At 42.3% G+C, this 14,976-nt stretch overlaps 1 protein-coding gene across 3 annotated transcripts in view; it reads left to right on the plus strand.

Annotated features, from left to right (window-relative positions):
* The window catches only part of cald1b (caldesmon 1b), a 17,157-nt gene that overhangs the window by 429 nt on the left and 1,752 nt on the right, over nt 1–14,976 (plus strand). Inside the window, exons 1-16 of one of the 3 annotated variants that reach the window (XM_019894777.1) lie at nt 4,929–5,258; nt 6,014–6,110; nt 6,951–7,076; nt 7,447–7,789; nt 7,998–8,039; nt 8,134–8,715; nt 8,823–8,858; nt 9,012–9,079; nt 9,664–9,910; nt 9,983–10,108; nt 11,529–11,572; nt 11,661–11,733; nt 12,251–12,367; nt 12,985–13,149; nt 14,008–14,082; nt 14,258–14,292. In XM_019894777.1, coding sequence (XP_019750336.1) covers nt 6,037–6,110; nt 6,951–7,076; nt 7,447–7,789; nt 7,998–8,039; nt 8,134–8,715; nt 8,823–8,858; nt 9,012–9,079; nt 9,664–9,910; nt 9,983–10,108; nt 11,529–11,572; nt 11,661–11,733; nt 12,251–12,367; nt 12,985–13,149; nt 14,008–14,082; nt 14,258–14,290 — 2,151 coding nt within the window. In that variant the 5' untranslated portion in view covers nt 4,929–5,258; nt 6,014–6,036 and the 3' untranslated portion in view covers nt 14,291–14,292. Of the gene's footprint in view, nt 1–4,928; nt 5,259–6,013; nt 6,111–6,950; nt 7,077–7,446; nt 7,790–7,995; nt 8,040–8,133; nt 8,716–8,822; nt 8,859–9,011; nt 9,080–9,663; nt 9,911–9,982; nt 10,109–11,528; nt 11,573–11,660; nt 11,734–12,250; nt 12,368–12,984; nt 13,150–14,007; nt 14,083–14,257; nt 14,293–14,976 lie in introns of those variants that run through there. The other 2 variants (XM_019894776.1, XM_019894778.1) reach the window with 2 other exon arrangements.

The following is a 14,976-nucleotide window of genomic DNA, read 5'->3' on the forward strand; positions in this document are numbered from 1 at the left end:
GATGACCACACTGAAGGCAATGATGTTCAGAATGAATGTTTCATTTAGTGTGTCCTATTATAGAGGTCACCTGACAAGAGAGTAGAAATGCAATTGTACAAACATTTGACAAATACTTGCATACATTGAGTACGGTACTTCAGATCGCAGGATGCAAAATGGTCCACACACAGTGGACCAACGTCTTTTGGGGACACATGTATTCCTTAGATGGTATTAAAGGTAAAAGAGGCCGCTTGGGCCTGAATGTGTGTGTGTGTGTGCGTGTGTTGCTCCCTCAAGATGGAGTGGACGTGTGTTTGGGCTTCCAAAGCGTCCTCTTCCTTCTTTAAGAGTAAATCTACCATCAGTTGTTTAGACTCGCATGTTCCCCCCCCGTTCTGAATTTGAAAAGCTCTGAAGGTTTTTGTCATTTTCGCTTAACGTTTCAATTCCATTGCCTTGTGCACGTGATGTGCTTCGTTCATAAAAACATTGATTGATTTGTGAGTTACATGCCACATTTACTGCATGACTGTTCATCAGAAGGACTGCCCGGATTGGAGGCTTAAAAGGAAAGAAGACAGGGCTATCCTAGTTAGGGTTTTTTTTTTTTTTTATGGAGTCATTCATCAAGTCTGACATTGATTTTACTATTTAAGGGACTTTAAAGTCCCAAAGCGTGACGATTTAGGAAAGAATTTGTATGATTTAGTATCATCTCATGGTGCCCTCAGCCCCAGATCCCGCTGATGAGAAAGTTGGGGAAAAAGCAAATTTTTCTTGCAAAGTCGTAAATAAATGATAAGAATAAATATATAGGCCAAAAAAAAAAATCATTAATAAAATGAAAAAAAAAAACACTATTTAGCGGACTTCAAGGTCTTACTCTCTACACTCTTTAGGGAGGATTAGATTCCCCCCCCCGACAGATGGCACTGAGGGGGAGCACAAAAACAAAAACTCTCTCACGGTGATTTGATTTAGCAAATATTTTGTTTTTTTTGTGTTCTTTAACATTGCTTCCCCCCTCCCCCATTGTCTTAAATAAATTTCCCCCAAAATTATTTGACTTAAGTCCCACAGTGATACTTTTTCGATATGATTCGAATTTATTTTATTTAATTATGATGATTAATTAATTGAATTCATTTATTTTATTAGTATTGCCGTGGTGCCCTTCTACGTCCATCAGAGGGTACTGTCCTGGAAAAAGCCCCCCCACCCCCTCTTTTTTTTTTTCCTTACAATATGATTCTGGGAGTAGATGTCACACAGACTTTGTGTTGTTGCCACCTTTTCTTGTCCTTTCTCATCTGTGTGGGGCAGTGAATGGAATGCTCTGCCCAAAATTAGCGTTGAGATTACCTACGAGGCATTTGTGATTGTTTGTTAGTTATTGAGAATAGTTCTGAAATTATTATATAGTTCTGAATTGAATGTTTTAAAAACAGTTTCATTGCTCTTGTGCTTTTTTTTTCCCCCGCTGACTTTCTGTCTCTGTCACCTTGCCTTATCGTCTCCAGTCTACTATGTGGTGCGGTGACGCAATCTGCCCAAAATTGCGAAGAAAACAAACTATAATGAACATTACCGGTCTATACGAATTCTTTTTCAACTCGGGGGGCAGTCATGCTTTTGCCCTACACATTTTCCGCCTAGCAACAAGACCAAAAGTCTTGCAGGCAACTAAAAAGGCATTTTATGATGAAGGAAGACCTTTTGTTTGTTTGTGGCGATTTGTCCTGTATGGCCGCTATTTTAATGACGCCTCATAATTGTTAAACCCGCCATTCATTGACAGTACAGATCGCCCATTAGCCTCCCTTTCATACTTTTAGTCTCCCGAGGAAGCATGTGGAATGTTGATTCATGACAATCTAAATGGAAAGAGGTTATTTTGGGACGGTCACTTTGTGTTGTGCCGGCAGATATTTGCAAGCGTAAACGGTGCTCTCCATCCATGGCCTTGCAGCTTGGCCAAAGCTGGGACCGGAGAACGACAAGGGCGGCTGCATGCGTGCTTCCTTAAAAGGAGGCCGACCGCACCACTGGGCCAGATGATGAGTTGTGCTGTCCTGTCAGGCCCCGAGCAAGAAAATAAATTGCAAGTCCACCTTTTCTCATGCTGTCGGTCAGTGGTTCTCAAATATTTTACCACCACCAAAAATTCTTAGCGCCCTAAGTAAATACAACATAACATAACCAAGAGTAAAATATGTTAGCATAAATTAGAAGGTCCGGGTGTTTATCAAAAACAAGAGAGTTTTATTTAATATCGTCGCAAGCCACTGTAATGTTTGAACGCTACATATTTTGCTTGTGGCTTTTTTTTTTTTTTTTGCTTCTTTCACGCATAAAGTTTTCAACGAACATCAGTTCTCGTGATCAGCATAAAATCTTTATACCGGGTGTAAAATTAAACCCATTTTACCGAAATGTTATGATTCAATACAATAAATAAGCAATTTACAAATGCAGTTTTCATATTGTAAAAGTGATTCAGTTAAAAATGTCAAAATCAGACAAAAATACCTCAAATTACATTTCATTAACTCAGCTAACACAGCAACATTTTTGAAAAAAGGAAGTGGCGGACACAATGACACAAAAAGTACCTAAAAATAATGATTCAAAGTTCACTAAAACTTTTACATTAATGTTTATTCACATCAAATTCAAACGTTAGGAATTTCGAAGTTCAAAACAACTGAACTGTACGTAGTGATTCTTTTGCCTACCACTAGAGGGCGCCCGCTAATTATTAGTGGGACCACTCTTTGCAAATCACTGCGACAGACAAAAATCACTTAATTTGCCATTAAATTGGATGCCCCGAGGATTTTATTTCACATAAAGCTGAAGTGTGAGTCCTCCAGAGCCCTCCAATCTCAGGCCTCATAACAAAACAGGCTTCTTTCCAACTCGAGCGTACGCAAACATTTTAATAGGAGTCGACGACAGTATGTCACGCCATGTAAACAATTTGGAATTTGTTTCCTGGTCAGGGAATTGTTATTTTTTTCCCTCCCCCCCAGGTGACCATGTTTGGTCATGTCGAGGAAGCCGCTGTGACTTGTGGATGGATTGTAAATGCTTCCCGTCAGCTATAAGTGTGCTGCCTCCCCCCTCGTAAAAGTTTCTCAGTGTATTGAGATATGATGCCTTTACAGGTTAGACTCACGGTCTGATTAAGAAGTGCCTGTTCAGATGGAAGACTCTCAAGTGACTGGGTTGCTCAGGCGGTTGCGTTCTGGCGTGATACAGAGTTGCAGCGTAACAGTGAAAGTGTGTTCTGAAACGTGGCCCAGACAGAACTAATCGATTGCCAATCAGGAGAACTCTTCCTCCTGGTGTTGGTATGCAGCGTCATTGTGCGTGCTGGATTCTGGCCAAACATGAGCAATCTGGGATTACGGTGCTGACAAGGCTGAGAGGTCGGTCGCTCCCTGTCTGCTGCGGTCTTTTTATTGTCTTTCATCAGTCCCTTAGAATTTTTGCTTTTATTGCCATGAAAAAGAACCCCAACGGTTAAGTAGTATTGTATTTCACTCACAGAAAATGTTGCCTATTGCTGTTTTGGCAGCATCTCATGGAATGTTGTTGTTAGCTTCATTTTATGAATGGTGTTTTTTTGTTTTGTTTTTTTTGCGTCAGTTTTGTTGTTGTTGGGTTTTGTTTTTTTTGTTTGTTGTTCTTTCCCAAATGACAATGTTCCCTCCCAAAAAAAGGTGAATTGAATAACTTATGTTTGTTGAAAGTGCTAGTGCTAGCATGTTTGTTTGCCCGCGCATGATCTCACATGAATTTGTGCTAGCATGCTATTTAGGCTAGTAAGTTAGCTAACACTATTAATGAGCATAATTTGACGGTTTGTGTGGACCACCTTAACTAGTGAAGTCATCAATGTAACATGGGTTTATGATTGCGTTTGTACTAGATGCATGGTGTTGATGGATTTTCTGATTGTTCTTTGTCTTTCAAAATGGAATCCCAGTCTCCATATCAAATTGCAAGATTATTGGGGGAGGGGTATTATAACAATAAATGTGGAAAATTTAAGTAAGGGAAAAGTTAATCATAGTCAGTGACACTAAGTGCATTTTGACATTATTGTCTGAGGTTTTCACACTGGTGTCAGATTATTTTCGCTGACCCCAGAAGTGAAGTGTTGAATTTTTACATGTGACAAAATGTGTTACAATTCTTCCCTGATGATGTATTCACTATAAGTGTATTATTTGTGACTGTGTATGGCATCATGCACTGCATAGAAATCATATATCACTGTTAATGGCACCCTTATCTTGTTAATGATCATAAACGATCTTCTGTATGACTAAAGTCATGGAAACAATAACAAACACAACATAATGGAGGATGTCAATCAAGCTCAATAGCTTCACTGTAAACCATTGCAAGGCCCGGGGGTTGTTTTTCTCAGGATCATGAAGATCAGCGTTCGTTTGGGTTTCATATTCCTTCATCCCCCCCTCGACGGGATGCCATTAGTCACACTTAGGTTCAAGCAGTGAATAGAAATCACTCATATTATTTGGACAGCAGTCATCTTCGTCTGGAGGCAGGCAATAGATACAGCGTGTACATAAAGACAACTGGAAGTCACGTTATTTTAATCTATGTTCATAATATGAAAAGTGTTTGACGGGCAGTCGGAAACATCAGAAGTGACAAAAGCTCGATGGACTCTGAAATCGACTTCATTTGTTGGTTGGACTAGCCGCTTGTCGCCACAGTGAGTCACTCACACGATTTGTTTGCTACAGTTTTGTCCTTCATTACACAATCCACCATTAGCAATTTTATTTATTTATTTTTAAACCCGGTTTTGGGATTGGCAGTGGCTGGGAATCAAATCCACATCCTGCGCAAGAAAGGCAGCATCATGTACCACTAAACTACAAAAGTTGCGTTTTTTTGGTTTGTTTTAACTGCGGTTACATACATTACCACTTTTAATAAGTGGCACAAGACCCATCAAATGGGTAAACATGTAAACAAGGTGATGTGCAGCAAGAGGCACGACTCTGATGTGTAAAGAGTTGTGAAAAGTGAGACTGAGGGAAGGAGGAGGAGGAGGAGGAGGAAGAGGAGCCAGAAGGAGCCGCTTTTCCTTTTGTGGTAGTTGAAGTCGCTGGAAGAAAAAGGATCAGGAATTCTTTGTGCTACACAAGGAGCGAGATACAATCCAGACTCGGGTTGATATGTGGCGACAAGACGGGCGGGCGTCCCTCGACCAAAGCTGAGCTACTGTTACGGTACTCAATTACACTTTGATTTGCTCTTTTTTGGAGGTGGGGGGCCTTTGACTTTCTCGTGACTGATGTCTGTATTGGATGTACGATTATGCTCTTTGTTGGTTGATCTGAATGTTGTTCTAATTTTGCAGGAGGCATCGGGAATGTGCATTTTATCGGCATGCTGGAAATCAATACTTGAAGAAATAAAATCAGTTGATTTAACTTGATTGTCAAAAAAGCTTGCAGTGAAGCACCACAGTATTTTTCTTGAAATGTGAATTTAGTTTGCTTGAATTAAAATAAATAAATAAATACATAAAGGATGTGAACGCATTGTGATGAGCAACAATAGCACCGGTTACTTTACGGTGGTGCCTTGAGATACTGCCTTGAGAATTTTTTGAGATAGGCCCCTTCAAGTTGTTTATTGACAATTTACCCTATTTTAAGTTTACTTTCAAAGCAAACATAAAACCAAAAGCATCACACATTGTGTTATTTAAATGAACAAACAATGATAGCTGAATGCTAACAAAACTGAAATCCCATAGACAGGCTAATGAATAGCATCTATGGCAAGATTGCCAAACATATTTTTGCATTCCTTTTTTATGCCCTCGGCGCAACTTGCAATTTGGAAACTGAAAATAGACTAACTAGACTTTGGACCACCTCAGAGCAGGTTGGGATATTATTTATCCTCCGCAAAGAACAACAAATATGACTGATTTACGAATATTTGGCTTCTCCATGTTGTGTTATGTCTCCCATAGAGAAAGCGAATCTTTGGGCTATCATGGATGACGACTTTGACCGCCGCATGGAGCTGAGGAGACAAAGGAGGGAACAGATGCGCCTGGAAGCCGAGAAGTGAGTCAAGCTCCATGGAGTCAAGTCCATCACACCAATGTTTTCACTTGTTAGTTTCATCACAGCTTTCACTCACTCAGTGCTCGGACATGTTGAGGGGGATTTTTCTCTAATCCTGTTCACACTACCTGGCTGCCAAAATAGTGCACGTGTCAACAAACATCCACCATGGTTCTTGTCCCCTGAGAGTAATTCTTCTACAGTTGTTCAGACTCTCTGGCTGAATTCCACTTGGAGCAGATTTAGCTAATGATGGATCTTGCACTCCACAAATTTGCCAAAAATTCCATCAATCCATCCATTTTGCGATCCGCTTTATCCTCACAAGGGTCGCGGGGGTTGCTGGAGCCTATCCCAGCTGTCTTCGGAAAGTAGGCGGGGGACACCCTGAACCAGTTTCCAGCCAATCGCAGGGCACACACAGACGAACAACCATCCGTGCTCACACTCACACCTCGGGTCAATTTGGAGTGTTCAATCAGCCTGCCATGCATGTTTTTGGAATGTGGGAGGAAACCGGAGTACCCGGAGAAAACCCACGCAGGCCCGGGGAGAACATGCAAACTCCACACAAACCCACAACACCTGCACTGTGAGGTTGACGCGCTAACCACTGGACTACCGGACTGCCCTCGCCAAATATTAATAAACAAACAAACAAAAAAACCTAATACCGGTACTAAAACTATTACGAATGTAATGAAAAAAAACGAACCATTTTAGAATTCAACATTCAAAACTATTCTAACCCTGGAGCACATTGTACCGTGAGGTACAGAAGAAGACACACAAGACTTGTAGAACACAACACATCAAATATGCGCACGTTGGCTTTTACAGAATGGGCTACACCAACGACGACGATGAGGATGCGGCTCGGGAGGAAAGGAGACGCGCGAGGGAGGAGAGGAAGAAGATGAGAGAGTCGGAAGACTTCGGAAGCAGCGACTCGATCGGCGCCAACGAGTAAGAAACACAAGGCATCGCGCGGGCGACGACCACAACCCAAAGATTTTTTTACAACTCCTCCTCCCCTAACCCTAGTTTTCTGTTGGTTAAGTGAACTGTGTTGCTGCTTTATTAAATACGTTTTACTGACATCTGATCATTCTGTTGGCATTTCCTTGAGCGTAGCCCCATCTAGTGGATGCATTGTAGATTGCGTCTTATAATGCGATGCGCCCAATGTATGATAAAAATTACAAAATAGGCCAGAAAAAAAAATGGATCTTTGACGTCTACAGCCGTCAATGGCAGGGAATGATATTAAAACTTGATATCAAGGCTGGTCCAAAAATACAAACTGCTAAAACAGCTTTCCAAACTGTGCTTCCAGTGTGACGCCGGGCGAGGCCTCTGCTTCCTCGGCCATGAGTATGGCGGCGGCGGACGACGACCAGGCTCTGGAGGAGCGTCTGGCCAAGAGGGAGGAGCGAAGGCAGAAGAGGATGCAGGAGGCCATCGAGAGGCAGAAGGAGTTGGACCCGAGTTTCGCTGCGGCCAACGGGCTGGGCGAATCACCAGAAACTCGGGCGGACGATGACGACGACGGAGGGAGGCCGAGAGATCAGAAAGAGGAGAAGGAGGATGATGGGGAGGAAGAGGAACAAGTCCAAGAGGACGTGCTTGACGCAACCTCTTGGAAGAAGGCGGAAGATGATACAAAGAAAGAGGAAGAGGTAATAAGCTGGTTCCAGACACCAATTATGTATTTATGTCTCTTTGCAAATTGTGGCGCTGAACTCATGTTTTTGATGTGTTCCGGGTAGACGCCGAGCACAAAGCAATTAAAAAGTACACTAAGATCTTGGAAGCTGTTGTTCATAAAATCCGCTCGACCCTTAGCAGACGTGTTCACATTTGCGTGTATCTCAAATCTTTTGATAGGAGCCGGTAGAGGTGTTGATCACGCTCACCTCCAGAACGGAGGTTTGTTCTTTCATCCAAACTCTTTAGTTAACTCCTCCCGCTAACTCTGGAAAAGTGAAACAAAAAACAAAAAACAAAAACGCTTCTTTCGCAGGATGAGGCTGAAGCTGAGGAAGCGGAGGCGGCTGCTCCTGCTGTTGATGAGGAAGCAGAAAGCGAGCAAAGGAGAAGGGAAGTAGAAGAGGAGGAGCGGCGGCAGAAAGAAATGGAGGAAAAGCGGAGGATAGAGGAAGAGAGGCAGAAAAAAGAGGAGGAGGAGGAGGAGAGGAAGAGAAAAGAAGAGGAGGAGAGACAAGAACGGGAAATGGAGGAGAGGAGGAAGAAGGAAGAGGAGGAAGCGCAAAAGCGGGAGCTGGAGGAGAAACGCCGGAAAGACGAGGAAGAGGCGGAAAAGCGAAGACGACGGGAGCTGGAGGAGGAGAAGAAACGGAAGGAGGAGCAGGAAAAGCGGGAGATGGAGGAGAAGGAGAGGAAAGCGGAGGAGGAAAAGCGGCAGAAAGAAGCCGAGGAGGAGAGGAAGAAAAAGGCGGAGGAGCAGAAGAGGAGAGAGACGGAAGAGAGGAAGAAGAAAGAAGAGGAGGAAAAACGGAAAAAGGAAGCCGAGGAGAGGAATAAAAAAGACGAGGAGGAGAAACGCAAAAAGAGGGAGATGGAGGAGAAGAGGAAGAAAGAGGAGGTTTGACGCTTTGATTATTTACGATGTACATTTGACCAAATATCATGTAAGTCAATGTGCAGTACAATGCGCATACACTACTGATTATATCACTATTATATTTAAAGGACGACAAGCTAAAGAGAGTGGGGATCAAAGATAAGGTAAAGACATTCTGTGAGTTTAAAAGAACATTTGACATAAAAAATGAAAATCATATATATATATATATATATATATATATTTTATAATGTTGTTTTTTTATTTAATTATTGTGTTTTTGGACCTACAATTTGTCCTGTTTTTTTGCCCCCAAGAATGCAGCAACCAAACCGAATGGAGCACTAATTGAGAATAAACTGAAAAAACCTGACAAGCTATCCAGGTAAAACGACTCCGAGAATTTGCCGAATATGATAATCGCAAAATTTTATTTGTTTATTTATTTTTGGGGAGGCACTCGGGCCAAGTCACTTGATTTTGACTATAAATCAATACTGTAATCTGAAAGCATGTCTAATGTGTTGTCTTGTATTATTTTGTCATTTTATGTTAACCTTTCTTTTGATGGCGGCGCGGGCACCCGCAGCGCCTCCTCTTGTTGTATGTTGTGAGAGGGAAGAAACAACAAAATTGTACTTGATACTTGATGTCAAAATGCAAGTCACAAAATAATCCACACTTGTTTGATTTTTTTTTTCCCGAAGTTGTTGAAATGCGCCACATTAGCGATGCGACGAATGTAAGAGTCTGACTTTGTAAAACTCACCTATTTATTCTTGTAAAAGTCTGACTTTATCCGTGTATGACTGACATTTTACTTTCGACATTATGCTCATACTCTTACGACTATGATTTGTTCCTTGCCGAATCACAAATTGGATTGTGAGCGTTCTCGCAAAATCTGGAATACGCTCTCGTCAAACCTCAAACTTTCTTTTTGTAAAGTGACACTTTTCTAACCGGCAGGGACGACGTTCCCTCGACGGGGTCGGACGCCTCCGAGCGGCAGGAGGCCGAGCGCAAGCTGCAGGAGCTCCAGAGACGGCGGAACGACGCCCAGAGCGAGGAGATGGAGAAGATGAAACAGAAGCAGCATCACGCCGAGGCCGAGCTGGAGGAGCTGAAGAGGAAGAGGGAGGAGAGGAAGAAGGTCCTCGGGGAGGAGGAGAAGCAGAGGAAGCAAGATCTGGAGGACAAAAAGAGCAAAGAGCAGGTGAGGAGGAACTCTTGTGACTTTTGGGGTGCTTCGGCCGCAAGTGTGCCAGCGTGGATGTCTGCGCCGCAGGAGGAGAGGAAGAGGATGAGGGAGGAGATTGAGAAGAGGAGAGCGGAGGCTGCGGAGAAGAAGAAACAGCTGGAGCAAGAACCCGTGAAGCCCTCGTTCACCATCACCCCCAAAGGTTCATCCAAGGTAAGCGATGTGTCCCCGGCAATCGCGCGGCGGGAAACCGTGGACAAAAGGGGGGGGACGGAATGGGCAAACGTGACGAGCAGTGAACGTCCGGCGAGATTTGTAAAACGTCTAAATATTTTGTCTGCACTGTAGCGCGGCATCTCAGACTTGCGGGCCGACAACGCGACTAAATTTAAGTCATGTGGTTTATTTTTCTACAATGACCTCATGTGGAATTTAGTCTTGTAAATGACCTTTTTTTTTTCTTGGCAGATTCCGATTGGCATACATTTTATTTTTGTATGATTTTGGACAAAAAAAAACAGATTCTTTGCTCATTATACTATGACTTTATTTTTAATAATATAATTTCAAAATTATAATTCATGTTTTTTCTTGTAATATTACAAATTGATGTACAACTGATTATGACGGCTTTTGGGGACAAATTTTCCTCTCAGACCATATATATATGTGAATCATGATTTCTTTTCGAAAAAAAATCATTTTTTAAACTTGTATTCTATAATTACTTGTATTATATATTTAGATATAATTATTTCATTCCTGTAGTTACAATTGTCCTCAGATAACGTTTTTAATTTTGTATGTTTGCAATTATTTTCTGAGGGGAAAAAAAAATCCTCATCGCATTAAGTTTTTTTTTTTTTTTTTAGCGTGTAAATTAACATATTGTACAATGTAATAGTCCGACTTTCTCATACAAGTGCGGCTTTTTTTGGGGTGGGGGGAGTAAAAAAAAATCTGTATCATATTAAGTCTTCATAAAATGTCGACTATTTTCCTCATAAAAAAATGCTTACTTTATTCTTGTAAAGTGACGACTTGATTCTCTTTGAAATTTCTCATGAAAAATGTTTCTTTTGTGAAAAAGTATTTTTGGCCAACATGTAACAGCTCCATTTTTGATTTTATTTATTTATTTATTTATTTATTTTATTGTAATAGAATTCATTCAACTCCAATTTCTAATTCATTGTTGTCGAATCCTAACTTCATTCTCATCAAATTCAGACTTTTCCTCTGAACATTTGAGCTTCCAAGTTACTGGGCTCACTTACTCAAAGTAAATGTCACGGAGTCAACAGTTGTCCATCTCACTGGGGCTTGTTGTACAACATCGAGAGACACACTTGCAAATGTTTGCGCTCAACTTTGCGTCGACCGCTTGCAACTGGCGTCCAGATGTTCTTCCAAGCACTCGAGCAAGCAACAAACATTTCAAGCGGCGCTTCAAAATGATTCACACAAGCTGGCCACCGTCTCAGTTCAGGAGAACACAACGTTCCCCCGAATCAAAAGCGACCGCCTGGCGGCAGACGAAGTCAGACTGTTCGACAATCCGCAGGGCGACGCGAACCTGCTGGCAGCTGACTCGATTCGTGTCGTAACGGCGCGTTATTGTTTTTCGCAACAGATTGGGGAGAAGGCGGAATTCTTGAGCAAGTCGGCGCAGAAAAGGTGAGAATTTGGGGGATCGTTTGGACACGGGGCAGGTGTGCCTAATGAAGCGTCCCCATGAGTCTGACTTTTGCTGCCCGGGGTCCAGCGTGAGAGCGTCGCACGCCCCTATCGTCTCCAAGATCGGAAGCAGACTCGAACAGTACGCCTCGGCCGTGCAGGTGATGCTCCACCTTATGTTTTTTTTTTTGGAGACCATCTTTATCCTCATGCGACTACAACTGCTATCCCGTATTATGACATTATTTTTGATTGCTCAATCAGATGATTTTCCTCTATTTTAATGCTTTCATTTTTTTCTTGTATTTACTTTTTAAGTGCATTTGCATTTCATTTTTAAACACTGATTGTTTTGAAACAGTTGAAGTCGGACAAATTAAACCTTTTTCTTGTTTTGTTTTTTAACTTTATTCCCCATACAAATGTGACCGTTTTTTCTGGAATAAAAAATATCTTATTCCTGTAAGATCAAACTCAGGTTTCTGCAATATGATTACTTTGTTGTCGAAAAAATTTTTTTTGTGTGTGTTTCATATTACAGCTCTATTTTTGCAATATGACTTTTTCTTGTTGAGAGGTTCTGGGCAAAAAAAAAAAAAAAAAGTTTTTTCTTCACAATATTACAAATGGATTCTCATAATTCCAAAAACCACCAGCCATCTTCTTTTCTTTCCGCAGGGGAACAAAGATGTGAAATCCCCCAAACCTCTCATGGCTGACATCCCCTCAGGGGGCACGCGTAGCATCAAGAGCATGTGGGAGAGTGGCAACGTGTCCGAGACTCAAGCAAATAAGGTGCTAACCCTGGAAAAGCTTCACCACATCCCTGATTATGAAATACAGTGTTGCCTGAGGTTACGATTTTACAATTTACAAGGGTTTGGAATTCACATCGCGTCTGTTTCAGTGCGGCATCCGCCGCCATAATTGTCACTAGTTGCTAAGCGCCCTAACAGGAAGTAGCCTGGTGCCTCTTCCTGCTTGTTGACTTCCCGAGTGTTTTTTTTCTAACCATGAATTCCTCATTTCTAAGCATGAGGACAGATACTTAGCAATGGAATCAGATATTGTGTAGTTATTTATGAAAGTCAGCGAGCTTAATGCTAAAACATCAAGCAAAAAACCTTCGATGGGCTAATAAAACTAGCATCAAGATCGCAGTTGTTATAAACCTCCAAACAACTGATTTTGACTTGAAAATAGCTAATATTAATTGATCTTAAGTACGAGGGTTATTAGAAAACGTGGTTGGTGTTTTTCAGGGGTTGGAACAGATCATTGGCTTTTGCATTCAATTCAATGGGGAATACTGATTTGGGATATGACGGTTTTAAATTGCGGGTATTGCCATGAAACGAATTAAGCTTGTAATTCAAGGTACCAATCCCCCCCCCCCTCCCACCCCACCCTAGGATACGGTGTCTATCAAAGGAAACGTCGCCAGCCGGATGGCGAAAGCCGCGCAGGCCGAGAAGACGGCGCCTCCAGCGTCCGAACCGCCACCAGAGGCAGCGGTGGCGACAAAGCCTGCAGCGAGGCCCGAGAAATCCCAGCCTTCTGCACAACCACGCACAAATGTAAAATATCCGCCGCAACACTGTCATTGTTGTGATATGATGTACACAGTCAACATCAGGTTTCAACATTACACGATGCAAAACGGGAAATTCTTGTGAGGTGGATGTATGCCAAAGTCTCTCACCATCAACAAGGTTACTGTAGTTAATGAAAGCCAACGGAAAAAAAAACAAAATAGGAAAAAACATTTTTGCTAAAGCACTACTCCAGAAATAAAAATGCTTTAAAAAAATGAATCACCATCCTCGGTCTTTGCACACACAGTTTGTTTCCCAGCTGTCACATTGACACGGTCAGCCGACTTAGTTGTGAACATGATGTAACGCCACCCCACCCCCACCTCTACACTGGGTATATGCAAAAGGCTGTTGCGTCAGGGTTCTCGAAGCTGAACACGGCTGCATATGGTCAACTCTTGCGTCCACATCCTCCCCACCCACAATGTCAACTTTATGAGCGATATCTTTAGCCTCCCAGCCAATAAGCTTGTGCTTCTCTCGTGAGGCAACACTCCCCCCTGTTGGAAATCTGCACTCATCGACTACTACATGGACCTTTTTTTTTTCTTCTTGGAAACCCCAATGACAGCACAGAATGTCCCTGGAGTGGACAAGATTGTGTTTGCCATAATGTCGGATTTTGAAGATCCGATCAATGACGTCATTAACCGACCGGCAAATATTTTGTTGGTGAGGCTGTAGATTATGCTGCCAAAAGGTGGCCACTCTCTTGTATTATTCTCAACAATAATAAAAATGTACTTCATCACATCATTTGTTCGTGCTAGGAATCACTTTAGGGGAAAAAAAAAGCAAAATCCCGGCTCAATAAGCAATTTTTGTTTTGACTTGTCACAGGATGTGAATAAGCAAAGTGATGTTGGGAACAAGCGCAACATGTGGGAGACCAAGAAGAGTTCCACGCCAGCCAAAGTAACACTCACACACACACACTTGCACACTCGCACGCGCGCGCACACACACACACACACACACACACACACACGCACACTCACACAGCAGCCGCTTCTATTAGTTGCCAACACGTTTTTTTTTAATGTTATTAAAATTCTTCACCTGATGAATAAATTGCGCTGTGCTCTTGCAGGTGGTGGTTGGAGTCAAAAGCAAATTTGCCTAAAAGTAAGTTTCTTATTGATCATTACTGTGATTGACTATAAAAAAATAAGTTGTGTATCACACCGCGTGTATCTAGAACCGTATCGAATCGTCTGTTGTGGCAGCCCTAATCGGAACTGCAGTGAATCCTTTTCCGTCATATCGTAATTGGAGTCATTTGCACGGCGTCGCATTGGGAGTAACTTCATACGAATCGTGTTGCATCTGTCACGACTCTTAATGCGGAAATTTTGCGTGACCTTAGTCTAAAAGAAGCGTCATCTCAAACAGTGCCAACCGGCGCTACTATATCGACCTATCTTGGTATCATGTGATTAGAATAGCTGCCGCATTGAATGTATGTACTTATGCACATCGGAGTCCTTCAAAAGACCCGTGGCTGATTTACGGCTCTTCCCCTCAGAGCCACGTCAACTCACCCAAGTCTTTTGTGTCTTTTGAGTGGTCGTCCACTGGAAATGAAACCACTCTAAATTTAAAACAAGCCTTGACCTTGTTTCCCAGTACTGTACACACACACACACACACACACACACACACACACACACACACACACACACACACACACACACACACCCACACACACAAAAAAAAAACCCTGATCCGCGTGACAACTTACATTGCGTCGCTGATGACGAACTGGAGCCTGATCTAACGCGGAGCCGTCCACAGCTTTGCCACGCCGTC

This window comes from Hippocampus comes, unplaced genomic scaffold (assembly GCF_001891065.2).
Source record: "Hippocampus comes isolate QL1 unplaced genomic scaffold, H_comes_QL1_v1.1 scaffold319, whole genome shotgun sequence".
NCBI lineage: Eukaryota > Metazoa > Chordata > Actinopteri > Syngnathiformes > Syngnathidae > Hippocampus > Hippocampus comes.